We start from the raw sequence: 15,665 nt of genomic DNA, 5'->3' as shown, positions 1-15,665 counted from the left end.
ACTACGTTTTTCATAACACTCATTTCTTAAGTTCACCGCTTCGGTAATAAGTGTAAGAATGTATATTAAGCGTTGAAGCGAGAAGGAGTCTATTATTCCCGTTTGTCTCTTGGGTTTATAAGGACCTGTTTTGCTATTAACTTATACAGGAGTAATCTCAAGGCCATAGACTTTTTACAGCTCTTCTCATCCTAAATTCTCAGTAGGATAAATGTGACTCATATCTCCTACTAACTTAAGGAAATATCAAATAGGTGCCTAGATATTAATTGAGACCAAAACTACCTAAGTAACCCAGTTCTGAGTTGGTTGTATGATACACGCAAGTCCAGATTCATTGAATTGACATTTGGGTGTAATACGATTAGAGCCTCGTAACAATGACAATAGCATCGATATCCAGTCGGAGCCCCGAAGTCACTTAAAAGCCGGTGCGAAGATAGATCTAATTTCATTGTATAACATCATCATATCTTCGTATAGTCGGCTAGGTAGCCCTGCAACTTCCAAAGTTTGAGCTGAAGGTTCGTTGTTCGCCGCCCGGCAAGCATGAAGATAGAACCGTCTTTCAGGCTGGGTGCCTCTTTTTTGATACAATTTGCTTGCTCGCTCCCTAGAAGCATAGGCATATTGTGCACGGCGACGCTCGTGGTGTACGTCTCTCCTTGAATATCTACCTTCTGAACACCGAACGTGGCGAACGGGCCGGGTTGGCTATGAGTCTGACCCGCCTTCACGTCCTCATCCGGCTCCCCGAACCAAAGTATGGCGCCGTTGTGCTTGTATTTTACGTCATCCCAACCATAGCACTTCACGATATAGTAGCGCTTATCCTCGGCACAAAGCCTGGAGAGATACAAGATGTCGTCCACGATTCCCTGTCGCATCATGTCTAGGATACAGCTGTCCATATCCTGGCGCCAGACAACTTTGTTCACTAGAGACCTATACCGCGGAGTGGCTCCTGCCATTCGCTTGGCGCCGTGGTCGAAACCGGTCCCCTTAACAGCAATCGAGGAGATTAGATCCTGTCTTGCTAAACAATAAACAGTCGGACCTTGTAGTTGGCCATCGTTTGTCGAAGCAGTAGTCGCGGAAGCCACATCCTTGTCTTTCTCTGCTTGTTCGCGCTCTACCTCATTCAAGGCTTCTGCTATACCTTGTGTATCCGCCTCGTCACCGGCGGGAGGTTCGTCGGGTATCAGACTACGCGGAACGAACCATGGGTCACCAGTTTCGGGGTGGGCGAGGATGGTAAAGTCTTGAAGAAGGGAGCTGGGTAGCCGCGTGCGAGTCAACGAGCACATTCGCAACTTCGTTGCCAGAGCTTTGGCTATATGATACATATATTAGTAGTTGACGATGATAATAGAAATTAGCCAATATAATAATCGTACCGAACGGATTGGCCCGAAGTTGACGCTCGACTGAGTTCAGGGGTTTTCCAGGCTTCGCTTTAGGAACCTGGTGCCGCCTAACAGCTTCCCAATATGTAGGGTCCATGACGGGAGATAGGGGTAGCTCGCCGACGACTGTTTTCACCGTCTTAGTTTCTGGGTGAACCTTGAAAACATCGTCTCGATCGCTTGCGAGCTGTGCATTGCCATGCTGAGCTCGATCATCTGCAAAGTGCCGACAATTCAAACGCGGGGCAAATATTTTGAATTGGTTAGATTTGGCACCGTTCTGCCGCAGTGCTTTACATAGTCTCATAACATTGGCCGTGCTATAGAAGATAGAGGACAGAGGATAGAGAATATAGAGAATATATGAAGTGCTTTTAAGCTAAGGGTGAAGCTTGAGGAGAAATTAATTAGTGTTAGGTTAGGTACTGAGCTGAGATGCGAAGTAGACCTATAAAGTCGTGCAGTAGGTACATAAAAATACTAACTTCGTACTACCTACTAAGCTTATCAACTTATCAACTTATCTTAGTTAAGTTATGTAATCACAAGATCGCGGAGTGTCATACATAGTAGCTCCATGGAATTGACCGATCACAGCTTCCCAATATTAATCCGAACCTCGCACGGAAGTTGCGCTTCCAGTAACCAGAATCTTGGGTCCGACGTCAAAGTTTATTTTAACACCAACTCTTCAACTCTTCAACTCTCCAACATTTTTCGTCTTTGAATTTTTACCCTTGATTTTTTTTTTTTCAGAACATTATGAATTGCCAACGGTTTCTCTGGCGGGCGGCGACGAAGACGGTGGGATGTGGTACTCGTCGCTTCTCACAGTTCCCTCCTCCGAACTCTACCCAAGCTCCTCATGGAGCTATTCCCTTACCTTTTATCACAGAAGTTACTGTAAGACAAGTCAATGGGAGATACGCAAAGGGACCCAATAGCTGACTGAATAGTCCGGTGGTTGGAGGACATGTTCGTAGACGTTGAGCTTGTTACTATGTATCAAAGGCGGATTTGCTGATCAAATCTCATAGACGATATCTTCTCTAAGCTGTTACAAGTATGTATCTCCCCTTTATATCCCCTCTATAGTTTAATCACTTTTATTAATTGACAAGCTAGGAACGAATAATATGCCTGAATGGGGCTATTGACGACACGGTATCGGCTTCGGTAGTGGCCCAACTGCTCTGGTTAGAATCCGACAATCCGGATAAGCCAATTACCATGTATATCCACTCTCCTGGAGGCTCCGTAACGGCTGGGTTATCTATCTACGATACTATGGCTTACATCCGTTCGCCGGTATCGACAGTATGCCTTGGCCAAGCTGCTTCTATGGGCTCGTTACTGCTCGCAGGAGGCGAAAAGGGAAAACGATTTGCCCTACCGCATAGCAGTATCATGATCCACCAACCTTTAGGCGGCACACAGGGTCCCGCAAGTGACATTTTGATTTATGCAAATCAGATACAACGCACGCGCGAGCAAGTCAACGAGATTTACCGGAAGCATCTAAATGCGGCTTTTGATCATGAGAAGTACAGCCTTAAAGATGTAGAGGATATGATGGAGCGCGACAAGTACCTTACGGCGCAAGAAGCGAAAGACATGGGCATCGTGGACGAGATTCTCACGAGAAGAGATGACAAAAAGGCCGAGAAAAAAGAGGATAGTAACGGCACATAAAAGACCCGCTCAACTCGAGTCCCGCCATGATTGATCAATAGATTAGGTTATTATTATTTTCTGACTATTGCTGACGAGTACGAACTCGGGACCCTCGTTAGGACTAGGGAACCCCTGGCTTTTCTTGACATGTCGGCAATTCTAAACCGCTTGGTGTCGCCCTACCGGAGGAGTAAGGAAGACTAACCGTTACAATTACTTAAGCCGGTTCGCAGACATGGCGCCATGCATTCATGCGCCCATGCGCCCATGTACCAAGGGAAATGAATGCATGTGCTAATCGCATCTAGATGTTGTACCTGATCTTGGGAACCTCTAGACCATGTGGCCCACTTCCAGACATGTAATGCTGCACAACAACCGCACCGCAAGCATACATAACGCACGCCCGCGTTAATACCGCGTTTGGACTCCGTGTCTTACGTACACATATATCCATGTGGTATTTAAGGGGAAGCTGACAGCCGCAGCCTTACTTACTACGAGGGATAGGTCTACAACTCGTAGACCTCCCTCTGCAAAGCAGGGCCTATGCATTTTGTTCACATCAGACGTTAACCCGCGATTGGTCTAAATATGGCCGGCAGTCTATTGATTAAGCTTATAGAAAGCGGGCGGGAGCGGCTTGAGAACTATGTATACCTTATGGATCCGCGATCCGCGGCAAACGAAGCATACAAAGTGATCAAGTCCGGTCAAACTAACGCTAAGGGCGAAAGTGGCGGGTCGAAGTGGAGAGGGAATTAGGAAGACTAGACCGAACGGCCGAGTTAGCTAACCAAAACGAAGTTGCTAAGAGGTAAGCAAGGGCCATAACAGGGCAGAGTGCGTATTGGGATTATTTTAATAGCGAGGATAGCACGCACGCACCCTTTCTCTCTTACTAGGGTCCACACTTGGGTATACATCCCGCTCAGTTGAATCCCAGCCTATTCCTTACGATTCTCCCCTCGCCTACCACATTTCCTTCTTCCCCTTTTCGCTCGGCCTCGGTATACCCATAGCCATGGCCATGGCCGTCGCCTTATCTCATTCCTATTGCCGGTTGAGGTCGAAACGCGCCCACGCTAGGGTCGAGCGTTTAAGACGAAAAGAGCACACGAGGCAACGTCACTCCACTGATTTATACTCTAAGAAGCTGATCACCGGCTTCTTCCTTTTAAACACACCACGCCAGTCCAAGGCCACTTAACCGGGTTCGTGATTATTACCACAGTACCGTTACTACGTCAATGCAAGACATTTGATCTTCCTCCTGCGTCTCTAGACTTCCTAACCACATACTACCTATGTAACTCTTGTGATTACCTATTAAATATTCAAACGATCCCCACTCAATATCAAACCCCCCTTAGCCCTATGTTACCTACATGTAGGGCTGATAATCTTTCTATCGTATTCTCTACTTTCCACTCCGTAGTCGGGCCATTCCTTCGCTTCAACAACAAGAATATTGTTAAGATCATTATGCTATATCGTTATCAAATTACCTGGGATCGCCTCGCGTGGACGTAGACGACATTTCTTCTGTCTTTTGCTTTCCGCTAGTATCAGTAGTTTTACCCGCTGCTCGACAAAGTCTATTGGGAAAGGTAGTCATTGTTACGCGCATGCGGCAAAGTAGACCGAAGATCTATTCGTATCACGATCTCACCAGCTAAAAAGGGTTTGCCTTCGGTAGGGTATATAAAGTCAGGATGCATGGCGACTTCACATTCACGGTTAATAACTACTTAACCAACCCCAATGTCAATATGATGCTTCCTTACCGCAGCTTTGGTTCGACTCCAGTCATGCAGACCCTTTCGCCAGAGTTGTCTCCTCCTGCAAGCGATTCTAGCCCTGTTGATTCAAGTAGCGTCTCGAGTCATGATGTTGAGCCTGTCAAGCCAACGGCAATGCATATGCAGACTGTCTTCTCCTCGCAGACCGGAGAGGCTCATCCTTCGCAGCAACATTCGGCCCAAGTATGGGAATCTCATAAAGCTGAAATACGACGACTGTATTTGGAAGAGAACAAGCCACTGAAGGAAGTCATGGCGATTATGCGTCAAAAGGGGTTTCGGGCAACGTGAGCCGCTGAGTTTCCACCACCTCTTGTATACCCCGTTGGCTAACGATGCCTTGGCAGTGTCAGAATGTACAAATCGCGCTTCGACAAGTGGGGGTTTAGTAAAAATAACAGCAAAAAGGACGTCATCGCCATGTTGCAGGTCCAGCGTCAACGAAATGCTGTCGGTAAACGCACAGCCTTTCATCGCAACGGAAAGGAGGTGGCCATCGATGCTTACCTCAAGAGAAAAGGGATCTCGCAATACGATCTCGTAGAACCCGGCCTGGTCGAGAATCTTCCCGAGAACCTGCGCTGCCTCACGCCACCCCCCGAAAGCCCTAAGGTTCTACATTCCCCAGGTAATCTATCGCTACAGGAGCTCGTCTTACAATGCGCGAGAGATTTGGCCTGGAATTGGTACTGCCCGCCTGATACCCCGTTAGTTGCTTGCGCAGCCCATTATCGCGGAGACGAGTTACGTTGTGCGATCACAGATATTACCAATGCGGACTGGTTATTCTCTGTTGGGCAGTACGAAAGGGGTGGTGCGATGTGCGAGCAAGGTTTTAAGTCTTTGCACTTGGTTTTTAAAAAGCCATCGATATATGGATTGCTGCATTTGTTAATCACTGTGCTTGATGCCTCGAATAAAGGAGTTGTCAAGGAAATTTGGCGATACCTTTCAGCATACGCATCTGCCGTTCGACTCGATGGGCCCTTGGCGCGACTCTTCCAGGGAATGTGGAAATATCTTAGCACCCATGAATACGAGGAGTTCTGGGACTTCATTTTCGAGTGTACCGAAAAGCTCCTCCTAGTCGAAGAACGCCATACTGGCCTCCCGGCGGATACGTTACCAAGGCTTTATCCTATATTGTTCATTCCACGAGCTTACCAATACCAATCCCAACCCTATCGTCGTCTTCAGAGCCGCTGCGACTTTAAGCGACTGGTCCAAGGACCCATGCCAACGGCGATAGAAGAATTAACCGTTTTTCAGGCAACCGAACTACTCATCTTAGGAAACCAGACGTTGTGGCAAGGCGATCGCGTTTTCGAGCTTGCCAATACGGTCCTCGAGAACACGAAGAGCATTGCTTATAATACTGAATTCTTCGTTTACATCGCACTAACTTCGCTAGCCCACTACCACAGAAATCAATTTTTACTGAAGAAAGATCCAATTTCCAAGGAATCAAACCACCAATTATCGGTACACTACCTCGAACAGATTGTCTCGGTGATGGAGGGTCAATGGGACCCTGATATGGGATACCTTCTCGGCGAATTAGAGCGGTTGGAGCATTGGTATAGGGAAGCGGGCGACATTACTCAGGCAGACGCCGCACACACCAGATGGCAGAATGCTCTAGAAGCAATACCGAAGGACTTCGTTAGAGGGCGAAAAGGCATATTACATTAGTTTCCGGAACACCAGGGGACAATACGCCACTACCAAGCGCAGAATTTAGGAGGCTATCATGGAAATGAATGGCTACCTACCTATGTATATGTATGAACATATTCATTCTTGTAGGGATTTGCTTTTGGATAGCGCCGGTGTTACGGATAGGTAAAAAAACTACATAGCGCTGCGAGTCTCGATTTGCTCCTATTAATAGGGATAAGACAAATTTTGAGTCTGATTGGTATCGTCTGTTTACTAGCAGTCTATGTATATCTACAGAATAAAAAAGCATTGCACATTATTCAACACTAACTCCGATATACTATAGTGTTTCTTCAACTCTTATGTAAAGCCGTCAATTTGAACTCGCGCACAAGACATTTCGATTCTCTTCGTATCTCTGAGATACCGTCCTATCGGTTTCGCCCAGTCAAAAGGAGTTCCTTGTTGGAGAGACTGAGGGGGGCAGTGAGAGTTGGGCGAATCAGAGCGTCTAATATGGACAACCCACGGATTGCGCCGATGCGCAATAACGCAGTCCTGCATCTGCAGCCTCATGCGACAACCCTTATATGAATATATATAACATTGTAACCCCAGTCTTGCTCATTCTTACTTTGAAACTTCTTAATCAACTTTACCCTTATCACCACTTACCTTTAGTCACTCCTTTTCTCTTTTATCTCAATAAAACCATTGCCTCTTTGGTTCCCGAATCTCAAAGCAAACCCAAACAATCTCAACACAGTCTCATATCAGATCTCAGGAATCCTAAATGATTTGTCAGTTGGTTCGTGGGAACCTTATGGAAGTCTATACATGGAACTGCTGCGACTGCAACCACGATCGTCATGGATAAAGAGTACGATCACGATAGGGACGGCCCAGAGTGTAATAACTTAGAAGGCTGTCCATGGTCTGGACGCCCGCCACAGCTGAGTGCTACAAATTTCACGACAAATCAAGCGGGACAGACCTATATCGACGACGAACAGCGTGTTTCCCCCTCTCCTCTCTCCACCCAACTCACCATGTCAACGTGTAGAAGTCTTGACTCTAAATCAAGATCCTTTCTACCATCAGATAAAATCGATACCATAGCGCCACAACTAGTAAAGGAAGAGCTCAATAGAGCTATGCCAACACTCAATGAATCTGTCCTCCACGTCTATACCGCCCAGATTCTGGGTATCACAATCGACGATGCTACGGGCCAGGAAAATAACTCTAAGAAGTCGAGCCTCCAGTTACAAGGACTAGAGGCTCGACTTCTAAAAACGTTTATAACCCTAGTACTCATTGGCAAAGTTGAAGCGATCCCATTATTTATTATCTGCGGATTTACGGATTCCTTGCTTCCGATCGGTCACGCTCACTTCCAAAATGAAAAAGCATCGCGACCTTATCCCTCGTCACTGGTATTACTAGTCACACGGTGTTTTGATAAATGGAAAATTTCTAGTATCGACGCCTTTATAAAGACTCAATGGGTAGTCCTGTCCCCATTTCTCAGCGCACCAACGACAGATGTCTCTCTCTACGACTTCTCCGCGCAAACTATCCTCCCCATTTTCGGCGACGACGCCGCTGCCACGTCCTCTATCAAAATTGGCGGCTACAGCACTGTTCGAAAAGTTAAAATCCATCATCGACATCACAATTTTGGGGATAATCAGGTACGTATCAGGGGTTGGCTCGTATATGTGGGATCTAGTTACTAAATACTTCTTAGGACAATCAATACTTCGCTCTGAAAAAACTTCGCTCCCAACATATTGAAGACTTTCAGCGCGAAGTAACCGCTTTAAGGCCATTCGTGGTCTTCCCACATCCGCACGTTGTCAAACTTCTGGCAGCTTTCCGGCATGAAAGTTCGTTCTATCTGCTCTTCCCATGGGCTGAAGGGGGAAGCTTACACTCTTTCTGGAAAGAAAATCCAAAACCAGTCCCAGATACATCTCTCTCAAGATGGATCTCAGAACAATGTCTTGGAATTGCCACTGCGCTGTGTCAAATCCATCGTGGCCACTCTACACTTGAGACGAGTTCATCACACTACGGGCGGCACGGAGATATAAAGCCTTCGAATATTCTATTATTCCAAGGGAATATTCGTAGTAAAAATCATGTCTGGGCGCTCGGCGACTTTGGTCTTGGTACACTAAACCGCCAGAAGGAAGGAAACAGAGGTGACCACCCCATCGGATTCTCGCCCACTTATAGGGCCCCGGAACTTGACATAAAAGGGACAATTGACAGCGCTTACGATATTTGGTCCCTTGGATGTGTTTTTCTTGAGCTTGTCACTTGGATGCTTCGCGGGTGGGAAGGGGTCACGTCTTTCGCCCTCTCTCGAGTTGACATAGATCAACGAACTGATAAAGCGGGGGATAGAGACGACGGGTTCTTTAGGATCGTGGCAAGACAAGGAGATTCACCAGATGCACAGCTCAAAACAAGCGTTGTTCTAGTAAGTCTCGCAGTCTCAGATATATGAGGTTCTCTACTAATAGCACAGTGGATCAATAATCTCACCACGGCGAAGACAACGAGTCCTTATATTACGGACTTGGTGAACCTTACGCGCGATGACCTGCTAGATACTAATAGGGAAACGAGAGCTAGCATCTCACGGGTTGTGGAGAAGCTTCGGTGTCTTCGACAGAGATGTTTAGAGGACCCAACGTACACGGTAGCTATTCCGCGGCCTCGCAAACCGCCGTGGCCAACCCGAAAGCTCACAAGCCTTCACCAAACCAACTCTTCAGTATTGAAAAGCAAAACCCAACCAATAAGTTTCAAGATGGACCAACTACCAAGCTCTAACGGGCTGGATCTCACAGATTCAACAACAGTACCCCGTCAGGGTCCCTTTTGGCCCAACTTCAGTGAGCCTTATGGCAAAGATGATGAAATCGCATTATTCAGTTTTCCCTCTACCGATATGATGCCTATAGAAGGCCTATCAGGTGGCCGTCAGTTCGACTTACTAACCCATCGGTATATCCTCCCTAAGGGGCAGACTTCTTCTACTCAAAGTACTCTCATGGATCCAAAAAGCCGGAGACGGGTCTTCGACGATATGACCGGTCACGAAAACATAAGCCATGAGCCGAAAAAGAAAAAGGTGCGCAAGAAAGGGGCTACGCTGATGCAGAATGTTTCCAAGGATAAACCGCCAGATATTCCGGAGCAGAACTCATCCCAAGCGGCCCGTTATGAAGTCGTAGAGCCGTCGGGACCCGATGTAGAGGGGAAACTATTCGCTTGTCCATTCTACAAACAGAATCCGGGGAAGTATAACACGAAAGCCTGGAAGGCGTGCGCCATACCCGAAGGCCGAACGATAAATAGACTAAAGTCAGTTTTATTTATTCATCGTAAGAAAATTGCATGTGCACTAATGGCTAACTGGACAACATTAGAGAGCATATATACCGTAATCACTGCTCCGCCCGCCGTCGGTGCGACCGTTGCTTCTCCGAGTTCGAGAACATGTACGATCTCCAACAGCACCGTCGTTCGGAGACGCCTTGTCCAATCCAAGATTCTCATAACTGTATCGACACTATTGATGAAACACAGAAAGGCGAGATCCGGAAGAAACAGCGCGGGATATCGGAGGAGGAGAAGTGGAAGAAGATATATAGGATCATATTCAAACTAGATCCGACATCCGAAGTCCCATCACCTTGTAAGTGACTCGGAATATTGTTTCATAACCTTAGGTACCTTAAGTAGAGAATGCTAACATAGCTACCTACCTATTTACTAGACTGCGATGCGATTGAACAGGAATCTAGCGCAGGAGATAACCAAGACAGCACTGACACACTTGCCAAGTTCGAGGCTTTCCTTCATCATCTAGCAGATGATGACCAGCAGAAGGCATCGGAAATTAACAGCTGCCTCAACCTCGTCAAGCGCTTTCGTGGAGAACACGCGCAAGACCAGCCAGTAGGGACCACGTTACCCGAGATGCCGTGTCTAACCTGCGACTATTCCGACGATACCACCTGGACATCCGAGTCGCAGGGGTTTCCATCATCAACACTAACAACCATAGACGACGACACACATTCTACCAACTTCTCCACTGCCGGCACGGATCAGCTACCCGCTCCTCCATTCTGGGATGACGCGTTCGCGGCTCATTTCAACAAGGTCTTTTCGTCGGATAAACCATATAGTTTCCCGGATACTCTCGACTTGACGGATGATGGTGGGATGTTACCAGGGGGGTAGTTGAAGCCGCATGTCCTCTGTTTTTAGACGTGATTTCCCCTTTTTATGTCGAGATACCAGTTATGGGTGTATGTGCTGTCTTTGCATGGGATAGGGAGAAAAAAGTACCGGTTTTATATGGGAGGATTGGTTTCTATTTCCTCCGAGGATATCATGAGTTATGACTATGGGCTGGGATTTTCAATATGGGGTTTATTTTTTATTTATTTTTTTATGTCTCTTAATATAGGTGTAGCGGTGCGAATAGAATTACTTACAAATAAGTCGCGAGGTTTATCGTAGGTTTTGTTGTAGTGCATTGTTTTGAGTACCTACTATGTCAATCGTATTCCTTTTTTTAACTATATTATAAGGGTACTTGGGGATTATCAATATCCGCCTTTAAAGATCGATGCAGATGTTTACATTCAGTCATTTACTAAATATTTCCTTCATTCTTCCGGTGGGGATGATGCAAAAAAGGTATGCGCTATATACCTTTAATGCCAACCCAAATTCACATTAACACTAACACATGGGCCTCGTGGCGCAACGGTAGCGCGTTCGACTCCAGATCGAAAGGTTATCCGTTCAAATCGGGTCGGGGTCATATTTTTACCATTTTTCTATACGCATTCACGTATTCTGGATCAGGGTGATTAGCCTAATATTCTTTCTTTTTGCTTCAATGTAGTTTGGTTTTGAGAAGGATATAGGAGATACAAGATACATGAGATACAAAAATTGTCGACCCCGCTTCCGTTTCTATTGCCAAGCGAAAATTTCTACTCAGACAGTGCGATTTTAATAAACCCCCTTTCCCCTATTTTCGGCATTGCTACGCTTCCACACGTTCGCCTCTAATATTTGAAGGAGATACTGAAAAATATGATACAAGGAAGCGTAGAGAAATACTACAAAACTTGTTGATCCAAAAATGAGCATCGGGATGAAGGAAAGTGTAAAGTGGCCGAAAAACATCTGCCTCCTAGCTACCGTATCCCACAACTCATTATTCATGATGTCGAGCGCGCCGTCCCATTTCCATGGCCCGATAAGCCTGAACTTCGTGTTGAAGTTCGCGCTGAGTGCCCACGTAAGGGGCAGCTTATACCAGCCGCCATTACTACTGGAGAAGCCAAGGCGCAGGACGTCCCCGAACGACGGTGCAGAACCCATGTCTAATGCAAGTTGGTATGCATAACTCTCATGGTCAACACCGTGGCGGATCCGTGCATGGTCCTTGCGCACGAGCTGATAGTGCGGCTCGTCGCTAGGGAGTAGCGAACTCGCGACTCGTCCCGGCGCAAGCAGGTTGAGCACCCACAGCTGGGCCTGGAACTCGGCGAGTGGTGGGATTGCGCCTAGGTTGGGCCTCACGAAGCCGATGAAACCTAAAGAAGGGTCTTCCCGAGGCCATATCTGCCGGACTAGTTTACCTTCATAATATCTCGGATCGCGTCTATGGTCTCCTAAAAAGGGGTATTGATGTGTGTAGCCCGTACAGAAAATGACTATATCCGGCTTGATGTTCTCATCCTTCATGTATGCGTACTCTGGCCGTCCGTTGTCCCTGAATACGACGGTACCTGTCTCGTCGATCCGCTCTGGCCAAGGGGCCAAGTCAACTTGCCGGCCATTACAGGTTTCTTCCGTCTTTGGCGTTCGGACTATTAACGAGCGGATGCGCTCCGAGATTCCCTTTGGTGCCTTGGGTTTCCAGACGGCATTGAAGTAAGGGCTAACTTTGTAACCCGATTTATTGAAGAAGACTTTGCATATATCAGTACCAGTCTATGAGTCTACCCATAAGTGTGGCTGGCAGCAGTAGAAAGAAGACCTACTCTCTGAAGTTGTCCATCCCTTAGGCTTCCCCCCTATCCATTGATCTATCCCGTCTGTGGTACCCCACGAAGTCCAGAGAATAGATCTGACATAGCAGTCGTAATACTTCCATAGAGCATTACTATTCCTAAGCCAGGGATGCACGTATGCCGTATCAAAAAGGCTCGCCCGGGAGACATCGATCGGTACTTGAGGGCGATCTAGGGGACTTCGCCGCCTGGAGAATATTAATCTAGGATTTGGGTTTCTCTAAACCGTTGATGAGCTTTAGCTGCGCTGTCTTCATATGCCTTTATTATGATTGTCCTACCTTTGGCGCGAAGTGGAAACCGTCCCTATGACACATCACCACCCGCTTCGTTGGTGAAGTAACGGCAAGGAATGCGATGTCCGCCCCAGTCTCGCCGCTACCCAGTATGAGCACAGTCTTCCCAATACCAAACTGATCTTTCCTCTTTAGCTGTGACGAGTGAAAAACTACCGGTACTCTCTCGACGCCTTCGATTTCGGGGATGCTAGGCTCAACATGAAGTCCAGAACATACGGCCACTGCGTCGCATTCCCAACTATACTGCTGTCCTCTTAGCAAGTATGTCACAACGTGGCCGCCTTCTTTCCGACCCCTTACACTTTTCACCGGACACGAGAGGGTAATGTGTGGCCATAAGTTGAAGTGTGTACAATAATCATTGAGATACTCGATATAACGTTTCGCACTGACGAAATCCGGTTCGTCGTCCTTACATCGAAAGTCAGAGAAACTAGTGAGTTGTCTCGAGGATACTAACTAAAAAGCCAAGCGTCAGTAAATTGTAGCGAATTAGCCACTCAACCCCAACTCAGGATAAACGAGAAAACGACCCGCCCCTACTTCAGCATCCTCATAAGTCCTTGCTAAAAACGTGCCTCCCACTCCCGATTCGCTCTCAAAAAGGCGAGCTTCGACGGGTTCTACTCCTAGAGCGCTCTCTGCAGCTAAAAGATACTTCAGCGTCACGAGTCCAGCAGGACCTGCGCCTATTATCGCGACCCGCATGCCTTCTGTCGTCTGCGGATGCGTGGTGCAAGATCCGATATAGTGGTAGATCCTGTGGCTTATACGGATGCAGTCCTACAACGTGTAAATCTGTCCATCTCCTCAACACAAGCAAAGAAAAGGGCAGCAGGCTCTCTCTCACTTAAAGGCGAGTAGGCTAACCTTTCGTATTACATCCTCGGCATCTAGCCGGCGACTTTAACTCCCTAGCTTCCCGAAGTCCTACGTCTCTAGAAGATCGCGAGAACTTTCCATTCGTCCTATATTCGATTTATATTTCCCCATATCGTCAACTTGAGCAACAGTCCCATCGCCTATCCCATCACGAGGCGTGCAGACACTGTGCTCCCTTGATAGGAGTCCTTCGTTCCGAGAGTGGGTAGGCGAGACACGGGCGAGGCGTCGGCGAATCATAACCCCCATGGTCGCCGTTCCGCCAAGGAATGAGGCGTCTCTCGTCGTACACTAAGATCTGGAATTGGTCGTGTTCGGGCTGGACGTCGTCTTGCATGAACATGTCTCACACCCGGGGTTTTCTAGCAGCATGTCTTGCTTTGAAATGTGGACCCTATCGATCCTCTCTCCTCTCTCATACCCTGCCTGCCACCACCGAGATGATACCCATCTTTTTGACGGCTGATATCCAAAACTCCGGCTTCGGTGAGTAGGACTCGGTGTTCTGAATACCCCCAGGGCATTCTAGAGCGTAGCCGTTTCTAAACGGGCTTTATAAGAGGTAAGCAGACTTTCTCTTACGTATCCTTCTTGTTTCTTACAAAGCCTTATGTGAGACAGACGTGGATGTCGTTGTTTCTCAAAGATATTCGTGTGGCTGCAGCCACCGACCCATGGAGGTGGCCATTGGACGACAACGTTGCATAAAAGTTGCAAAATAACTGGAGCAAACGAATAAGCTAACAAAACATCACGAGCACAAAGAATAGTAGTGGAATATACCCGGAAATCCCCATAGAGAGTTCGATCGTGAATGGGCAAGTATACGACCATCCACCGAACCCTTCACGGAATCGAGGTGGTTCTTAGAGCAGCGAAAGGATGTACAACAAATAGACTATTACATGTTAGATACCCAGAGTAGGGGGTTGCGGAAACATGACCAGATGTATATCTACCTACGTACCTAACCTACCTGTGCTTTGAAAAGCGCCATAGTAGGTCTCGTATAAAATAGGAAGAAAACAAGTTTGTCGACCGCGCCTACATCAGCCTTGGTCGAGGGCAAGACTTCTCGGTGGTGATACCTGATTAGTCTAGCAAGCCATCAAGTGATTCAGATGTTGATCGTCGCTATACGGACGACGATAAACCCCCCCAGCATTTAACTCTCTCTTCTAATATCGTATGACACGATTCTTCCGTCTCACAGGCCGGGTCATAGACCTGGGGTAATCTCCTCCCGACCCGAAGTGTTTCGGCTCCAGGCATATATATTCATTCACAATCCTTTGAGCATTGACTACGGCGGAAAGCAGAGTGCGCTTCCCGACCTTCGCACTCGCTACTATCTATAGGTATTAATTCATTGTAAGCAAATTCCGAAATCTAGGAACGCAGGGTACTAATCGTATAACTACTATAGAATGCTTCTGTACTTGTTGGAGCTCTGTCCAAGTTTCCTCTAGTTAACAATATTGCGGCCAGCGCTGTATTTGCATCATACGCATGTCTGCTTATCATTTACCTAGGGTCTCGTAACCGTCTAATCTTATAGGTTCTTAAACGAGGAATATACTATGATATTTATCTGATGCCGATGGAGGTTTATTCATTATATTATTCTATTTTAATCGATACACAACAGGTTGACAAGAGTCACTCGAGGTTTAAATGCTAACATCGATCCTGATAATTTAAAAAAAAAAGGGGGGGGGGGGGGGGGGGGGGGAAAAAAACAGGAGAAAGGGCCCAAGAATTATTAGACCACTTATTAAAAAAAAAAAAGAGTTGGGTGAGGGATTTATTTGTTGTAACCCCACCCTT

General features: G+C 47.0%; 5 protein-coding genes and 1 non-coding gene across 6 annotated transcripts; 4 read left to right on the top strand and 2 right to left on the bottom strand.

The window, feature by feature from the left end:
- Positions 1-59: 59 nt before the first annotated feature.
- F5Y00DRAFT_242030 (uncharacterized protein) lies at positions 60-1,876 on the bottom strand. Its single transcript, XM_048008446.1, has 2 exons — positions 1,398-1,876; positions 60-1,333 (listed from the first exon to the last, which is right to left on the bottom strand). Exons 1-2 carry the CDS (start codon positions 1,711-1,713, stop codon positions 468-470), a joined length of 1,182 nt encoding a protein of 393 aa, XP_047863155.1. The 5' UTR covers positions 1,714-1,876; the 3' UTR covers positions 60-467.
- Positions 1,877-1,894: 18 nt separating this feature from the next.
- F5Y00DRAFT_123270 (Clp protease-domain-containing protein) lies at positions 1,895-3,169 on the top strand. The gene is made up of 4 exons (XM_048004086.1): positions 1,895-2,309; positions 2,363-2,381; positions 2,444-2,469; positions 2,532-3,169. Exons 1-4 carry the CDS (start codon positions 2,169-2,171, stop codon positions 3,096-3,098), a joined length of 753 nt encoding a protein of 250 aa, XP_047863154.1. The 5' UTR covers positions 1,895-2,168; the 3' UTR covers positions 3,099-3,169.
- A 1,535-nt stretch (positions 3,170-4,704) lies between these two features.
- F5Y00DRAFT_123316 (uncharacterized protein) lies at positions 4,705-6,738 on the top strand. Its single transcript, XM_048004087.1, has 2 exons — positions 4,705-5,169; positions 5,230-6,738. Exons 1-2 carry the CDS (start codon positions 4,796-4,798, stop codon positions 6,572-6,574), a joined length of 1,719 nt encoding a protein of 572 aa, XP_047863153.1. The 5' UTR covers positions 4,705-4,795; the 3' UTR covers positions 6,575-6,738.
- A 130-nt stretch (positions 6,739-6,868) lies between these two features.
- On the top strand, positions 6,869-11,210 carry F5Y00DRAFT_242022 (uncharacterized protein). The gene is made up of 5 exons (XM_048008445.1): positions 6,869-8,235; positions 8,292-9,029; positions 9,078-9,919; positions 9,985-10,253; positions 10,335-11,210. Exons 1-5 carry the CDS (start codon positions 7,411-7,413, stop codon positions 10,802-10,804), a joined length of 3,144 nt encoding a protein of 1,047 aa, XP_047863152.1. The 5' UTR covers positions 6,869-7,410; the 3' UTR covers positions 10,805-11,210.
- Positions 11,211-11,321: 111 nt separating this feature from the next.
- On the top strand, positions 11,322-11,393 carry F5Y00DRAFT_t114. Its single transcript has one exon. It is a non-coding gene; the product is annotated as a tRNA-Trp (tRNA).
- A 194-nt stretch (positions 11,394-11,587) lies between these two features.
- Positions 11,588-13,664, bottom strand: F5Y00DRAFT_263801 (FAD/NAD(P)-binding domain-containing protein; the record flags this gene model as incomplete). Its single annotated transcript, XM_048011560.1, has 4 exons — positions 11,588-12,555; positions 12,628-12,877; positions 12,939-13,415; positions 13,500-13,664. The coding sequence occupies 4 exons, from the start codon at positions 13,662-13,664 to the stop codon at positions 11,588-11,590; spliced, it is 1,860 nt and encodes a 619-aa protein (XP_047863151.1).
- Between the last annotated feature and the right edge of the window lie 2,001 nt (positions 13,665-15,665).

The sequence above is a fragment of the Daldinia vernicosa genome (assembly GCF_022497035.1).
Source record: "Daldinia vernicosa strain CBS 139.73 unplaced genomic scaffold F5Y00scaffold_36, whole genome shotgun sequence".
Taxonomy (NCBI): Eukaryota; Fungi; Ascomycota; class Sordariomycetes; order Xylariales; family Hypoxylaceae; genus Daldinia; species Daldinia vernicosa.
This window is presented reverse-complemented; position numbering and strand designations above follow the sequence as displayed.

What these genes read in the sequence shown, in the direction of transcription:
- F5Y00DRAFT_242030 (XM_048008446.1), bottom strand. Translation starts at nt 1,713, where the DNA reads ATGAGACTATGTAAAGCACTGCGGCAGAACGGTGCCAAATCTAACCAA. An exon ending in ACTTCGGGCCAATCCGTTCG is followed by an intron (nt 1,334 to 1,397) that starts GTACGATTATTA and finishes TGTATCATATAG; the next exon opens with CCAAAGCTCTGGCAACGAAG.
- F5Y00DRAFT_123270 (XM_048004086.1), top strand. Translation starts at nt 2,169, where the DNA reads ATGAATTGCCAACGGTTTCTCTGGCGGGCGGCGACGAAGACGGTGGGA. An exon ending in TCTTCTCTAAGCTGTTACAA is followed by an intron (nt 2,470 to 2,531) that starts GTATGTATCTCC and finishes TTGACAAGCTAG; the next exon opens with GAACGAATAATATGCCTGAA.
- F5Y00DRAFT_123316 (XM_048004087.1), top strand. Translation starts at nt 4,796, where the DNA reads ATGCATGGCGACTTCACATTCACGGTTAATAACTACTTAACCAACCCC. An exon ending in CAAAAGGGGTTTCGGGCAAC is followed by an intron (nt 5,170 to 5,229) that starts GTGAGCCGCTGA and finishes ATGCCTTGGCAG; the next exon opens with TGTCAGAATGTACAAATCGC.
- F5Y00DRAFT_242022 (XM_048008445.1), top strand. Translation starts at nt 7,411, where the DNA reads ATGGATAAAGAGTACGATCACGATAGGGACGGCCCAGAGTGTAATAAC. An exon ending in ACAATTTTGGGGATAATCAG is followed by an intron (nt 8,236 to 8,291) that starts GTACGTATCAGG and finishes AATACTTCTTAG; the next exon opens with GACAATCAATACTTCGCTCT. An exon ending in TCAAAACAAGCGTTGTTCTA is followed by an intron (nt 9,030 to 9,077) that starts GTAAGTCTCGCA and finishes CTAATAGCACAG; the next exon opens with TGGATCAATAATCTCACCAC.